This window comes from Sturnira hondurensis, unplaced genomic scaffold (genome assembly GCF_014824575.4).
Source record: "Sturnira hondurensis isolate 20B ecotype Veracruz unplaced genomic scaffold, ASM1482457v3 Scaffold0015056, whole genome shotgun sequence".
NCBI lineage: Eukaryota > Metazoa > Chordata > Mammalia > Chiroptera > Phyllostomidae > Sturnira > Sturnira hondurensis.
The window spans coordinates 1,498,905-1,514,057 of NW_028087687.1; the positions used below are offsets into that span (position 1 = coordinate 1,498,905).

General features: G+C 43.2%; 1 protein-coding gene across 14 annotated transcripts in view; it reads left to right on the plus strand.

The window, feature by feature from the left end:
- APBB2 (amyloid beta precursor protein binding family B member 2) overlaps positions 1-15,153 on the plus strand; it is a 321,139-nt gene that overhangs the window by 217,868 nt on the left and 88,118 nt on the right. For 9 of the 14 annotated variants that reach the window (XM_037064262.1, XM_037064265.1, XM_037064261.1 and 6 more), the window contains 3 exons: positions 4,959-5,021; positions 5,411-5,496; positions 5,603-5,663. In XM_037064262.1, coding sequence (XP_036920157.1) covers positions 4,959-5,021; positions 5,411-5,496; positions 5,603-5,663 — 210 coding nt within the window. The remainder of the gene's footprint in view (positions 1-4,958; positions 5,022-5,410; positions 5,497-5,602; positions 5,664-15,153) is intronic. The other 5 variants (XM_037064275.1, XM_037064273.1, XM_037064274.1 and 2 more) reach the window with 2 other exon arrangements.

Consider the following 15,153-nt stretch of genomic DNA (forward strand, 5'->3'; position numbering starts at 1 on the left):
CCTCTCTCCTAGTCTTTTTGTCTCTTCTGCCACATCTCACTCCCAGCTTCCAGACGACAGACTGGGGTAGCGGCAGACTTTCTGGAGAACCAAAGAATCTCTGTGGGGTTGTGGTTCAAAAAACGTATTAGCTGTAATACTGTATTTCCTCCTCCTAATTAAAAAGAATTAGATGAATAGAATATGTAGTTCTTAAACTTAAAACAAATTGCTTTTGTCTTCCATTGTCCGTAATTATAAAAAAGACAATTATGGTTCCTCATGGGAGAGAGAAAATTTTTAAATGAATATTTTTAAATTTAGAAGGGAAAAAAAACACCTTTGACCTAATCATAACATAAAATATTAGTTTCCATTTTTCCTTACTTGATTTTTGTGTGAAAGGGTTTTTTTAGGAGTACCCATGTTATTTTAAGTTTTTGCAAAATCACTGTGTACGACCTTTGTTTGAATCTGTCCAGGGTGATTACCAGTGCTGAGCCAGCTGACTCGCGTCTACAGCGCCTCAGAGCCAGATTCACGTCAGTCTAGGAGCGTGATCGACTTTTACTCTGTGGGGACCCTCTTGTCCAGAGTAAATATATTAAACATTTTTAAACCACACACACTGACAGAGAACTTTTTATTAAATGCTGAAAGTTTTTCTGCATACTTGTTTTTAAAAATACTCTTTTTTTCACCCTTGCCAGTTCCAACAGAATGTCTCTTGAGTATTGTTAGCAATATCAGGTCCTTTTTATCAGACGTCCACCCTTTGAAAAAAATGTCTCCACAGAAACACAGTTATCTTAGCCTTCCTAATTCATCATCTGATAGCCCTTTTCCAATCTGACTTGAGTGAAAGCCCAATATTGCTCACATGTAAACCGTGATGATGATTTGGGGCTAAATAGGATTATTTTCTTTTTGAAAAAGAAATTTTAGCTTAAATTTTTATTTTCTGCTTGATCTCCCTACAGTGGTGACGTTGAACTTGTTTTGGTCACTGACCCCTCTGAAATCATGAGAGAGAGTGGGGATCATCTCCCAGGAAAACACACATGGACAAGCCCCACACCCGTTCCGGGGGCTCACAGGGGTCCTCGGCTAATCGGGGACGACTCTCCTATATTATTAATTTTCTCCCAGTGAAAACTGAACACTGCTTTTAGAGCTGGAGTAGAAGAGAGGTGACAGGCTGGCCAGACTTCTATTCTTTTATTCAATAAAAGAGATTCTTTTTAAAGAGTAAATACAGTGGTCCAAGTTCTAATTTATTTTGAAAAACTGCAGATCAGGTGCCTAGTCCAAAAAAGAAAGCAGCAAGGACGCCAACTGTGCAAAACAGATAATGGGTAGACATTTTGCAATGAGTCTTCGCCCTCTTAGAGTCCTGTGGGATTAGATTAATGCACCTTTCAGCACATGGGGTCAATGAACTTGGCTGCTTCTACTTTGAGTGGTTTTAAAAATTATATAATTTTAAAGATTTGTATAATTTTTATAAATTATATAATTTTTAACGATTTTATAATGATTAAAAATTATATAATTTTAAATGCTACCCAGCAAGGTTATCCTTTAAAATTGAAGGAGAAATATTGAGCTTCTCAGACAAGGAAAAGCTAAAGGACTTTGTTAACACCAACCCAGTATGGCAGCAAATGTTAAAGGGCTTGCTTTAAGAAGATGAAGAAGAAAAAGAAAAAAAGAAGAAAATAGTCAAAAAATAAAATGGCAATAAATATGTATCTATCAATAATCACTTTAAAGATAAATGGCTTAAAGGCTCCAACCAAAAGACACAGGGTAGGCGAATGGATAAGAAAACACGTGTATGGATACGTGCTGCCTCCAAAAGACCCACCTCAGATGGAAAGATACACACAGACTAAAAGTAGTGGGGTGGAAAAAGACAGTTCATGCCAATGGGAAGGAAAGAAAAAGCTGAGGTAGCCAAATATATATCCAACAAAATAGACTTTAAAACCAAGGCTATAGTAGGAGACAAAGAAGGACACTGCATAATGATAAGGGGAACAATCCAGAAAGAGGATCGTTGTAAACATTTATGCACCCAACACAGGAACACCTAAATATGTGAAGCAAACCTTGATGGACATAAAAGGAGAGAGTGACAGAAATACAGTCATTGTCGGGGATTTTAACACCCCTTTGACTTCCATGGATAGATCTTCCAGACAGAAAATCAACAAGGAGATAGTGGCCTTAAATGACACACTAGATCAGATGGATTTAATTGATATCTTCAGAGTCTTTCACCCCAAAGCAGCAGAATATACATACTTTTCAAGTGCACATGGAACGTTTTCTGGATAGACCACATGTTAGGACACAAAACAAGTCTCAATAAACTTAAGAAGATTGAAATTATATCAAGCATCTTCTCTGACCACAGTTTGATGAAACTAGAAATCAATCACAAGAACACCAAAAACACACAAAGACATGGAAGATAAATAACATGTTATTAAATAATGAGTGGATCAATAATGAGATCAATGAAGAAATCAAACAATACCTTGAAACAAATAGAAATGAGAACACAACAATCCAAAATCTGTGGAACACAGGGAAAGCAACTATAAGAGGGAAATTCATAGCATTACAGGCCTATCAAAAAAAAAAAAAGCTCCAATAAACAACTAACTTCTCACTTAAAGGAACTTGAAAAAGAACAACATAGAAAGCCTAAGGTGAGGGGCATTGGACAGATTCATGCAGAAACAGGAAACAAGATCACTTTTTGACATCACACACAAGAATAAATTCAAAATGGATCAAAGAATTAAATGTTAGACCCCAAACCATTAAAATCCTAGAAGAAAACATAGGCAGTAAAATCTACAACATTGCTTGTAGCAATATTTTATCTGATATATCTTCCCAAGCAAGAGAAATGAAAGAAAACATACAAAATTGACTACATCAAACTAAACTATTTCTGGACAGCAAAGGAAACCATCAATACAAGAAGACCACAAGGAATGGGAGAACATATTTGCTGATACATCTGATAAGGGGTTAATATCCAAAATTTATAAAGAACTTATAAAACTCAACACCAAAAAAGCAACCCAATTAAAAATAGGCAAAGAACCTGAATAGACACTTCTTCAAAGAGGGCCAATAGGCATGAAAAGATGTTCAATGTCACTAATCATCAGAGAAATGCAAACTAAAACCATAAGGAGATATCACTTCCCACTGGTCAGAATGGCCATCAGCAATAAATCAACAGACAACAAATGTTGGTGAAGATGTGGAGAAAGGGGAACTTTTTTGCGCTGTTGGTGGGAATGCAGACTGGTGCAGCCACTGTGGAAAGCAGTATGGAGTTACCTCAAAAAATTAAAAATGGATCTGCCTTTTGATCCAGCATGCAATCCTACTTCTGAACATATTTACAGGAACCCAAAACACTAATTCAAAAGGACATAAGCACCCCTGTGTTCGTTGCAGCATTACTTGCAATCACTAAGATATAGAAGCAGCCCAGGTGTTCAGTAGATGAGTGAATAAAACAACTACGGGACCTTGACACTACTACTCAGCCATAAAATAGAAGAATATTTCACCCTTTGCGACAGCATGGATAGACCTGGAGAACATAACGCTAAGTGAAATAAGCCAGTCAGAAAAAGACAAATGCCGTATGATTTCACTCATATGTGGAATCTAATGAACATTCTGAACTAACAAGCAAAATGGTGGCAGACTCATAGATGGAGAGTAGGCTGACAGCTATGGGTGGGGGTGGGGCATGGAGGGATTGAGGAAAAAGGACTCATGGACACAGAGGACACCGGGGTGAATGCAGGGAAGGAGGGAGTAAGAGGCAGAGAAATGGTCATGGAAAAATACAATAAGAAATACAATTAAAAAAACAAATGTTGTTAATGTTGTGAGCAAAAGTTATGGGTCATGTTTCCCTCCCATTTGCAAAGAACTGTAGTTGAAAAGTTTTCTTTGTTGATGATTTATTATCTGAGAAAAAGATTTGCCCACTGTGTCAGTGTGACAAATTCGTGAGGGTGTCCTGGCTTTGATTAGCATTACATCCCCAAATCTTAGATGAAAAATACCTGACTATTCACTCAACCTAGTGGAAAATTTAAAATATTTCCTTCTTGAACAAGATGAATCGAAGTTGTTGTTTAGATTCAAAGATGCAAGAGTTCTACCCACAAGGCAAGGCTTCATGCTATGTTCTATGATTGTGTTTAGCGATCAAATATTCACTTGTGACGAGACTGTGTGTCAGGGAACTCAAGCTTTTTATGAATTAGAGGAACTTACATTAGCTTGATCAGGGCTAGTTTAGGTTTGGTTAGGTCCCAGCGTGATGATGTCAGCCTGTGTTCTTCACTCACTCTCTTTCCTCTTCATTGTCCATTTTGTTTTGTTTTGTTTTTTTAATAAAAATAACTTGACCACTCAGCTCTTCATCTCCCTAGCCGTGGGCATTGCATTGCTCGGTTCCAAACCAGCACACAGACAAGTATCAGCCCTAAGCCCACCCCTGCCTCAAGGAAACTGTTCCATTTGGTCAGTGGGAGAGAAAAGGGTTCCTAATGAATGAAGTCAAAGGGAGAGAAAAGGGTTCCTAATGTGCCAGGCATTTACTATTCAGAAGCAGTTTGTTTGCTTGTAAGACCACGTTTAGAAAATAACTTCTCTGTCTGCTAATTTAGTCCTTTGTTTTGGTAAACAAGTGCCAACTTTTTCCTCCTGCCTGGTCTGCAGGTGATAATACAGGTCTCCATAGGAATAGGGAGCTGACAAGTTGCTGGTAGAGTGAATTTGTTCCCTAACCCATCCTGTGAATATCAATGCTAACAATGCTGTCTCGTGTTTTTTTTTCCTTTTTTCCTTTCCTATCCTTTTCTCTTTTTTTGTTACCCCCTCCTTCTTTAAATCAATGTGCGTTCTTCCTGTGTGAATAACTTTATGTCTAGAAACAGCCATGGAGTGATTTTGCTGTTCTGAATGGGGGGAAGATTAATAGTGACATTTGGAAGGCAAGTATATTGTCAGCTTTAAGATCATGTAACATTTTGTTCTTTTTGCATGGCTGGGCTGCACCTTTTCCTTTGCGAACATTATGCATTCTGCAGGGATGGAGTGACGGGGCTTCTTGCTAGGGACGTCCAGTTTACACACACGTGGCCTTTTTTGTTGGCGTCTCCCGTTGTGAACGACTTTGAGCTGAGCGCCCCAGGTTGCCTGCTGTCTCGTGAGCGCTTGCACCTCGTGTTGAGGCAGCACCCAGCAGCCCTTGCATGCCTTCTCCCGCCTACGCTCCTGGGCCCTCCGCTGCAGGCTGGGAGGGCTCTCGTCCCTTGTGATATTTGAAGCCATGTCATCATCCTCTCCCATTCTCCACTGACGGACATCTGTTTTACCCCAGGATTTGCATGCAGCCACAGTTAACCCAGACCCCAGTCTAAAAGAGTTTGAAGGAGCAACACTGCGCTATGCATCTTTGAAACTCAGGTAGGGCGCTGGAAGGACCAGCCCCAATGTATGTTTTTTTTGCCTCCAGAGTGTGCAGTAGAATTCTAAGTCCCGTTTTCTGTTTTGTTTCTTTGTTTTTTTCTAGAAATGCCCCACATGCTGATGATGACGATTCCTGTAGTATCAACAGTGACCCAGAAGCCAAGGTTTGTAAAAACGTGCTTTCGGCAACTCGATTATAGTCTTGCATCAAAGTAATGACTTTGGATAGTGGCCCAGTTTTACAAGCCGTCACCCCAGAGCCACTTATTAAGTAATTATCGCTCGATCCACTTTCTTTTCTAATCTCCCCGACACTTAAAGTAAATCCCTAGACCAAGTTAGCTTTGGGAGGATTTCTGTAACCGTCGTGACTGACTCTGCCTGTATCTTGTACTTCAGTTCTTTGCACAGTGTATCAAGCTAAAAGTATTGTGTGACTGGGTGGGCTTCAGAAGCCTTTCAGGGTAAACCAGGTTCTGCCTTGCAGAGCTGAACAGGTGGAACAAGACCCCCTACACCTGCCTTCTCCAGGGCAGCCTCACACACAGGCGAGGTGAAACCTCTTTGCCATCCCTGTCATAAACACAGACACATTTTATAATGGAAAGTGAGAATGAACCTTTGCCTTCGGACCTCTGGTGTCGTTCCAGCAGGGCCAGTGCTGTGGGCATGGGGTCATGCCGTTGACCAGGACTCTGGGCTGAGGATCAGAGCCCGAGGCCTGGGGTGTAATGCAGTGCAGTTGCCGTCTTGAAATTCTTAATAATTTTGTCTTTGAGTCTGTGTGTTATTGTGTGAAGGCCAGTGGGGCATTGGAGCATGCACCAGTGGGGAGAGCCTTAGCTTATGCACAGTAATGTCACCTTCCTACCCCTGTCCCCACCCAGTGACCTCTGTTGCCTTCCACCCCTGTAGGGGCTGAGGTATGAGCATGGGGAAGGTTGGTGTTGGGAACCCGGCTCCATGACATCTCGAGAAGGGTCAAAGTGGCCTGCCCAGCCCAGGCTGACAGCACCTGGGGTGCTTAGTGGGTGGCTCAGTGGGAGCAAAGCCTGCCTACTCTCAGTCTAGGTACCTGCCATGTCCTGGTACAGGGGTTGCAATAAACTTGTGGGAGAGCTGCCTGCATTGGGTTGGGGGTTGGGGGTTGGGGGTGAGTGAGTCCATGGGAAAGGGGGATTCCTGGCTCGACTTCCCCAGCCCTGGCCAGGACACAGTGTATTGGTCCAGCAACTGGTGGGAGGAGGGAGCCCACAAGACGATGGCCTGTGGGGTGGGCAGGGCCCCGGGCACCCGCGATTCTCTGCACCCACCCTACAAGGATCCCTGTGTCTTGCGGAACATGACATAAAATAACCAGAAGAAAATGAAGTTTCATGTTTTAAAACGTTTACAGCATTTTTTCCTGCTCTTTTGAACCAGGGGCCCTGAATTTTGGGGTTGTTGCATGTTTCATTTTTATTTGCAAATCATGAAACTGGTTCTAGGTACTTTCTCTGGATCTCAGAGACCTGTGTCTGTGAATAAAACAGCAAGTGTGTTCCCTTGGCGTTAGTTACAACTAGCGGGTTCAGAACTTGACTCCTTTGCCAGAAACGGCCGCATTGCCATCGGTTCTGTAAGACCTGGGGCTCGAGGTTGAAATCTCCGCTGCTCCTACTCTGCTCGGCTTTGTTCCAGCACCGCCTGATTGCGTGGAGGCCGTGGAAGAACCAGCGGTGTTCTGAACAGGCCTTGGCCTTTAAAGATAAACTTCATGGCACGGAAGCGATGCAATAAAATAGGAAGGTGGGATGCGCATGATGTACTTTGGTACCAGGTGTTTCACAAGGGCCATCCGCACGGGCAGGCGAGGAGGGGTGAGGGGCTGCAGAATCTTTCTCGTTCCTAAGGGCTGGGGCGGCGATGTCTTATCTGTGTAAAAGTGATAAGGGAGGGCGGAGAGGGAATGAACATGGAATTGGGACCAGAAACGGAAGCCTGGTTGAGGTACTGCTGAAGTAGGTGCTTTCTTTTTCCCTCCAGTCGCATGGCTTACTGCATACCCTATCTGCCACCTTTCTGTGGCCAGCATGTCTATTCCCCCACCTGTTGTGAATTCGTTCATGTTGATAAGAGGGTTCAGCTTTGTCATAAGTTACCGAAGTTGTACCTAGTTCTAAACCAACAAGTACAGGTACTGTATACGTGTATATCCTACTTTGTTCCATAGAGGATATGAGAAGACTTATGTGAACAAGTGCTTTCTTGAAATGGCACAGGAAATATTTGCACTGGAGTGTGAATGACATGAGTCTCTGCAAGGGCAACTCAGAATCTTGAAGGGACTTCTGCGAAGTACGCCAGCTTCTAACCACCCACCACCCTAGGTCTGAAGGTCCCCATGCTGTAGAAAGTCACTGTCGCTGTTGAGGACCGGAGTGTATTGGAAAAGGAAAAGGGTTTCCAAACCCTACTTGTTATGAGTTACACCATTCACAAGGTAAAGTGCCCCAGTTCCTTATGGAATGTGATGGTTTTTCTGGTACCTCCTTATAAAATCATTGTGATAATGAATATTTATTGAGTGCTAACTTTTGCCAGGCGTGATTCTAAAGTCTTTATTTCTGTGGAGTCTCATCCTCATAAAAATGTAGTGGGCCAAGTGTCATCATCTCCACATCGCAGAGGAGGAAACTGAGGCCTAGAAAGCCCAACAACCGATAAGCAGTGGAGTCAGGATGTGAATCTGGGCATTTTGACCCCAGAGCCTGTGCCCAGGAGTCTGTGTAGAGAGGCACTTTTCAACCGTTGTCATCCTGTGGCCCATACAAACTAATTACTAGAATTCTGCGGCACACCAAAAATTATTATTTTTTGCCCATCTGACAAAAAATATGTATAATGTTGACTCATTCACACTGGACAGCTACTGTTGTGTTGGCTGTTGTCATTCTTTTCTATCTGACAGTCTAACAAAGAAGAGGTCAGTGCCTCTGACTAAAGAGTGAGGTATTGCATGTTTTAAAAATCTTGCGGCACACCGGTTTAAAAATCCCTGGTCCTGAGAAAAGTCTTACTTGTAGCTTTAGTTAGGCACCCCCAGCAGATAATTTGATCAGTGTCCTCAACAAATTCCAAATGTTTGTAGATAAAGGGAAATTTAGATATTATCTGTTGGGATTTCATAGCATTAGTCATCGGAACCAAAGGACAAACATGCGAGCAAAACTTGTTTCCAGTGAACCGATGGACTGTGGACCAGTTTTTGGGTCCGCCATGAGGCAGAGATTAACGCCAGACTCCATGCGCGCAGTGGGTGCGGCTGTGCTCAGACCCTCCCTCAGCAGCGTAAGTGCAACCAGTCTCAGAATTCCTACACTAGTAGGAAGCCCGGGGCTGGATTGGAGATAGTCGCGTTGCTGGTGGTTGGCAGACCCACTCAGGTGGCATCACCAGGCACTTGGTGACGTTGATGTCCCTCTGTGGACACTGAGGTATCTCGCTGCATTTCTCCTCGGGTTGCTGGTCATGCCACCCATCAGGGAGTCGGGCTGAGCAAGGCCCTGTGAGGAAAGCCAAGGTGTTCTTTNTGGCCCATACAAACTAATTACTAGAATTCTGCGGCACACCAAAAATTATTATTTTTTGCCCATCTGACAAAAAAATATGTATAATGTTGACTCATTCACACTGGACAGCTACTGTTGTGTTGGCTGTTGTCATTCTTTTCTATCTGACAGTCTAACAAAGAAGAGGTCAGTGCCTCTGACTAAAGAGTGAGGTATTGCATGTTTTAAAAATCTTGCGGCACACCGGTTTAAAAATCCCTGGTCCTGAGAAAAGTCTTACTTGTAGCTTTAGTTAGGCACCCCCAGCAGATAATTTGATCAGTGTCCTCAACAAATTCCAAATGTTTGTAGATAAAGGGAAATTTAGATATTATCTGTTGGGATTTCATAGCATTAGTCATCGGAACCAAAGGACAAACATGCGAGCAAAACTTGTTTCCAGTGAACCGGTGGACTGTGGACCAGTTTTTGGGTCCGCCATGAGGCAGAGATTAACGCCAGACTCCAGGCGCGCAGTGGGTGCGGCTGTGCTCAGACCCTCCCTCAGCAGCGTAAGTGCAACCAGTCTCAGAATTCTTACACTAGTAGGAAGTCCAGGGCTGGATTGGAGATAGTCGAGTTGCTGGTGGTTGGCAGACCCACTCAGGTGGCATCACCAGGCACTTGGTGACGTTGATGTCCCTCTGTGGACGCCGAGGTATCTCGCTGCATTTCTCCTCGGGTTGCTGGTCATGCCACCCATCAAGGAGTCGGGCTGAGCAAGGCCCTGTGAGGAAAGCCAAGGTGTTCTTTCAGAATTACAACTGTTTCAACATCCAGCAGTGCTAAATGCAATTTTATATTATTATTGAACAAATGTTGAAGAAGTCAGTGACTTTAGAACTGATTTTAACGAAGCAGCTTCGGAGAAGCCTCCCCCCCCCACCCCCCGCCCCCCGCCCCCATCTACCCTCTTAGTCACTCCTCACTCAGCTAACGTTGCCCAGGGCACTGAAGAGGGATCAAAAGCCCAGAAGACCGGGATTTTCCAAACTTTCAAGCTCCGTCGTAGAAGCATTTTCTTTAGATAAACAGTTACATTTTTCAGTCTGCCAAGGATTAGGAAACTGCGTGCCCCACTCCCCAATAAGCAGAAAGTATCTTGTTTTTAGAAGAAAAATATTTCATTTCATGAGCCGTGAAATTCTAAACATAGTCCCTGAGGAGTGATTACTAAAAAGATTATTATAGAAAATGTCTTCCTTATTTTCTAAATGAGATCTACATGCTGAAAACATAAAACTATTTTTAGACTGTCAGGATGTGGGTACTTGGGGTCCTCACTGGCTGCTCTGAGTCTGGGTGTCTTGATCATCTTTAGCTCAGTGAAAACTCGAAACCACCACGTCAACATAAAAGGACTCTCTCTCTCTCCTCCCCCCCCTTCCCTCCACCTGCCAAAAAACAAAGTAATTTTTGTAACTCTGAAATGTTTTTTGAGCCTACCTAATTTTTTTAATTCTCACCTGAGAATATATGTTTATTGATTTGAGAGAGAAATATCGTTCAGTTGCCTCCCACTCCCATCCCAACGGGGAGATCAAACCCAAAGTCTAGTCATGTGCCCTGACCAGGAATCGAACCCCCAACCTGCGGAAGAGTAGCAAATATGCAGTTCCTGTGTATATTTCACCTGGCTTTCTCTGATAACATCTTCATACTCATGGCACAGTTTTCAAAACTAAGAAGTTAATAATATTGATACCGTATCATTAACTAACCTATAAACTTTATATACATTTCCCCTTTTTTTTTTGCTAATATCCTTCTCTTCCAGGACCCAGTCTAGGACACTACATTGCATATAATGAGCTCTTTGAAAGTCATTTCACATACTGCTCTCTACAATGCTCAGATTTGCCATTCTTAATTCCATTATAATAGTCCATGTAATTTAAAGTACCATAGTTCATCTAGGCACCCACGGCCACAGGAGCAATTCCCAGTACTATAGAGCAGATCTGCAACTTCATAAAAGTAGGTGACGTTTTTCCTTTTAAATTATCGCTTTGGTGTAGGTTGCTAAGGCGGATGTTACCAGGTCAAAGGCTATCGGTTTGCAGCGTGCAGCTTATTACAAAGTCAATTTCAGAAAGGCTCCAGCAGCACATAATTTCATCAGTAATATCCTAGAATATACCTCTTTGTCCACTGCCCACTTTGCTCCAGGCTTTACCACTTTTATTTCTTTATCTCTGTTTTATTGCATGTGAGCTACTACCTCCTAGTTTCAAATCTCCCCTACTTACACTGTCATCGAGACAGGACGCTTCTTACGAAACTCTCTGTGTTTCTGTCTGTTCTTGTCTGTCTTTTCCTCTTAGTGTTCTGTACATTTTTCTAGATTAAAAATTTTGTTGTGGAGCCCTGGCTGGTGTAGCTCAGTGGACTGAGCACCAGCCTGCGAACCAAAGGGTCACTGGTTCAATTCCCAATCAGGGCACATACCTGGGTTGCAGGCCAGGTCCCCAGTGGGGGCACACAAGAGGCAACCAAACATTGATGTTTCTCTCTCTCTTTCTCCCTCCCCTCCCCTCTGTCTATAAGTAAATAAATGAAATCTTTTAAAAAATTTTATTGCGGAACAACTCTAGATTTACAGAAAAATTGCAAAGATAGCCAGAGTTCTCTCGTACCCGCCACCCAGCTTCCCCTCATGCCTTGTCCCACACTACCTGGCACATTTGTCAAAGCTAAGAAACAAACATTGGGACAAAGCTAAATACCTTGTTCTGATTTTTACCAGTTTTTAAAAATGTCTTTCTTCGTGTTCCAGGATCTAATTCAGTTTACCACATTGTGTCCTGTCCCCATGCATTTTTAAATTCAGAACTTTATTATCATCATCTTAAATGTTTTTGTCATCATTGTTTTTCTTTTTCTTTTACCTGTCCACTTGAAAGTCTTAAAAACTTTTGTGTATTTAAACCTTTTGTAAACAATTGCTTCTCATGCTTCATTGATTAAAAAGGCAACTCCTTGCCCTGTTTGGGTGACCAGATAGCTTGCATTTCTAAATTCTTGTTATTTCACAGTCTGTCTCCTGTGGCGCATCCTACTTTAATACTGTAAAATTCAAATTTAGCTCTGTAACACTTTCCATTTCTCATGGCATGTGGTGCATCGCTGGCCAAACGCTTGATTAGAATTACCAACACAGAAATAAAATCTTATAGTTAATTGCAGAAAACTTAATGCTTTGAAAAATATGTACTAGTTTCTTAGAGTTCTTTCCATCCTTTGTGTCTCTCTGCTAAGACTTCTGTAAAGGAGATGTTCTGCCTCCTTGTGGACAATATTGAAAATTGCATCTTTAAAGAAATAGCCTACAGCTACATTTCATTTGGAATCATGGGATTACTTATAGTTGAAAGTGACCACAGAGATGATCTAGTGGGCCTCTTACAGGTGACACAAGTGAGTCCCAGAAAATTTGAGCAAATGACTCCTGGGGGTGCCCAGCTAGTGGTGGAGATGGCATGCAAAAGTGGGTCTGCTGGGCCTCTGCCCACACAACTGCTGTCCACTCACCGCTGACTGACCTCAGCTTCAGGGTATCTGTGGGGAGAGGTTTTTAGAACTTCATTTCAAACACTGGTCTTTGAAATCTATAATAAAGGAACTGGGTAAGGAAGATTGTATTATCCCAAGCACTACATTTTCTGGGATTCCACTTCCTGCTCTGTAAAGTGAATGCGTCATCGTCTCAGAAGTCACTTCTGCTTCTGGGCGATTTTAAGGTTCTAATAGAACACAGCAGTTTGGATCCAGGGCATTGGGTGATGAAATTGCTCAGCCCGGTCTTGCATTGAATCTGGAGAAGGAAAGGGAGAGTAAGTTGCTCTGGAGGGCGTCCAGGACTGGAGACAGGCGGCTAGTGCAGGTACTTAACATGCAATTTTCCTGCGAACACAAGGCATCTTGCTTATTTCCCCCATGTATGGATGAGGAAGGGATGCTTGGACAGATTAAATACTTTGTTTTCTCACACAAATTCATTTGTTTTCTCCACACAGCTAGTAACTGGTAGAACTGGGACTCGAACTCAGATGCATTCCACTCCAAAGCCCAAGAAAGTGTCATGCCCACCCACTTCCAGTCACTGCTTCCCTAAGCTTTAAGGCCTCGTTGGCTGCCTGGGAATTTGGGTGGAGGGAGCAGAGATGCTGGTGAGGGAACTGGAGCATCACTGCCCGAGGACAGACCCTACCCTTCGTTGCACCACCACCCAGGCTCCCGTGGCCCAGTGCTCCGCGCTGGCTTTCAGACTGTCCATGGGGACACGTTCAGTTGTCCTGGGTCAGGGCAAGGGACCACATTTCAACTAAGCTCTCAGGGAACCCTGGTACTGCCGGTCTACTAAACTACGTGTTCAGCAGTGATGCCAACAAGTTTGAAACCTGATAAACGAGGCATCGTTTCCAGGCACCTTCTGCCAGGACGTAGACACAGTCGTCTACACCAACCTTCTGGTTCTTTCACGGCCATTTGCCGTCCGTTCTCAGCTGCTCATGGATTTTTGTCCAGATGCTGTGTTTTGTGAAAGTTTTGCTCTTCTCCTTACGCTTTTGTTTAACCTGCCCCAGACAGAGAGAAAGGGGAGGGAGATGGTGCAGGTCAGTCAGGTAGTAGGTTTGTAGAGGATGGTTTTGAAAATGAATGGTGACTAAACATGAGATTCTAATACATTCATCTGTGAGCTGTATGTGTGCCCTCCCTTGGTTTCTATTAGCATAGTTTTCATGAAGTAATTATATTAGCGGCTACTGACTAGATTAGTACTAATAGATAAACAGGAAGGAGTGGGGAGTATCTTTTCTCATTCAGATTTATTTCTGGTCTGTGTAGCAAATTCATTATCATTACTTAGCATTTATATGGGATTTTATGTCTGCATGTAGTTCTTATAATTGATTTTTATTCATGTGGAACAGGATTTTTTCTTTCAGAAATCCTGGTCCATATGAGAAGTTTGGATCTGATTTCTGTTGTAGATTTGTTAATAGCATCGACAACATTTATTGAATGCCTAATGCCAAAGGACAGGCTGTGTGGTGTAACGGTTAACAGCATGGACTCTGGACCCAAACTGCATGGGTTCAAAGCCAGGCTCTGCTACTTCCTGTCTGGATAGGTTACTCAACTTTGGGCAAGTTTTCTTATCTATAAAATATTAATTAGACTGGCCGGTTTCCGAGGCTTTTTTTCACTCTCACAGTTTCTGATTCTGGGATTCTACTATAAAGGAAACACTAGGTGGGGTCCAGGGCTCCGTGGTGTGGCCACACTCCATCTCTGAGCCTCTGTTTCCCTGTGCAGTCAGATGACTGGTGGACCGGATGGCCAGGCCTCCAGTTTCCTTATCTGTGGTGAGGATAACAATAGTGTCTACCTCACAGGGCTGCTCTGAACATCCAGGGAGTTGATAAGTTGCAAACATAAGATATATGTCAAGTGCTTCACACTGTCCCTGGCACAGAATAAGCATTCTTTATGCATTAGCCATTATTATTATTCCTATCACAAAGAGGAATAGATTTGGTCCCCCTCCAAGGGGCAGACAGCACACAGGCTGTGCCTTGTGCTGCACAAATGCTGGGCTGTCGCGTCAGGAATGGGCATCGCCCTGGCGGGGGGTGAGGGGAGCCTTGTGTGCTTTCCCAGAAGGAGATGACGCCTCAGCCAATGAGTGGACTTGTGTTGCAACAGAGATGAGTAATTCCCCCCTTTCTGTAAGTGTAAGGGCAGAAGATTTTAAAATAATGTTTTGTGTAAATGTGTGCTCGTTTTCAGCAAATGCTTTTAGGAACAGATCTATTAATATAAGGCCCATCCTTATTTGTCCAGTACTGCAGATGGCATTGTTGCTGTTATCCGATCCTATGTACTGTGTAACCGGAAAGCAGCCATTGCTTCAGACAAGCCTGTATTTGGCTCACAATTTTGTGGGATTTGGGAAGGGTTCAGGAGTGCAGTTCCTGTCTGACCCACATGGGGGCTCCTGAGGTTGGAGGATCCCCACCCAAGCTGGCTTCCTCACCCACCGGCCTCAGGGCTCCTCAGC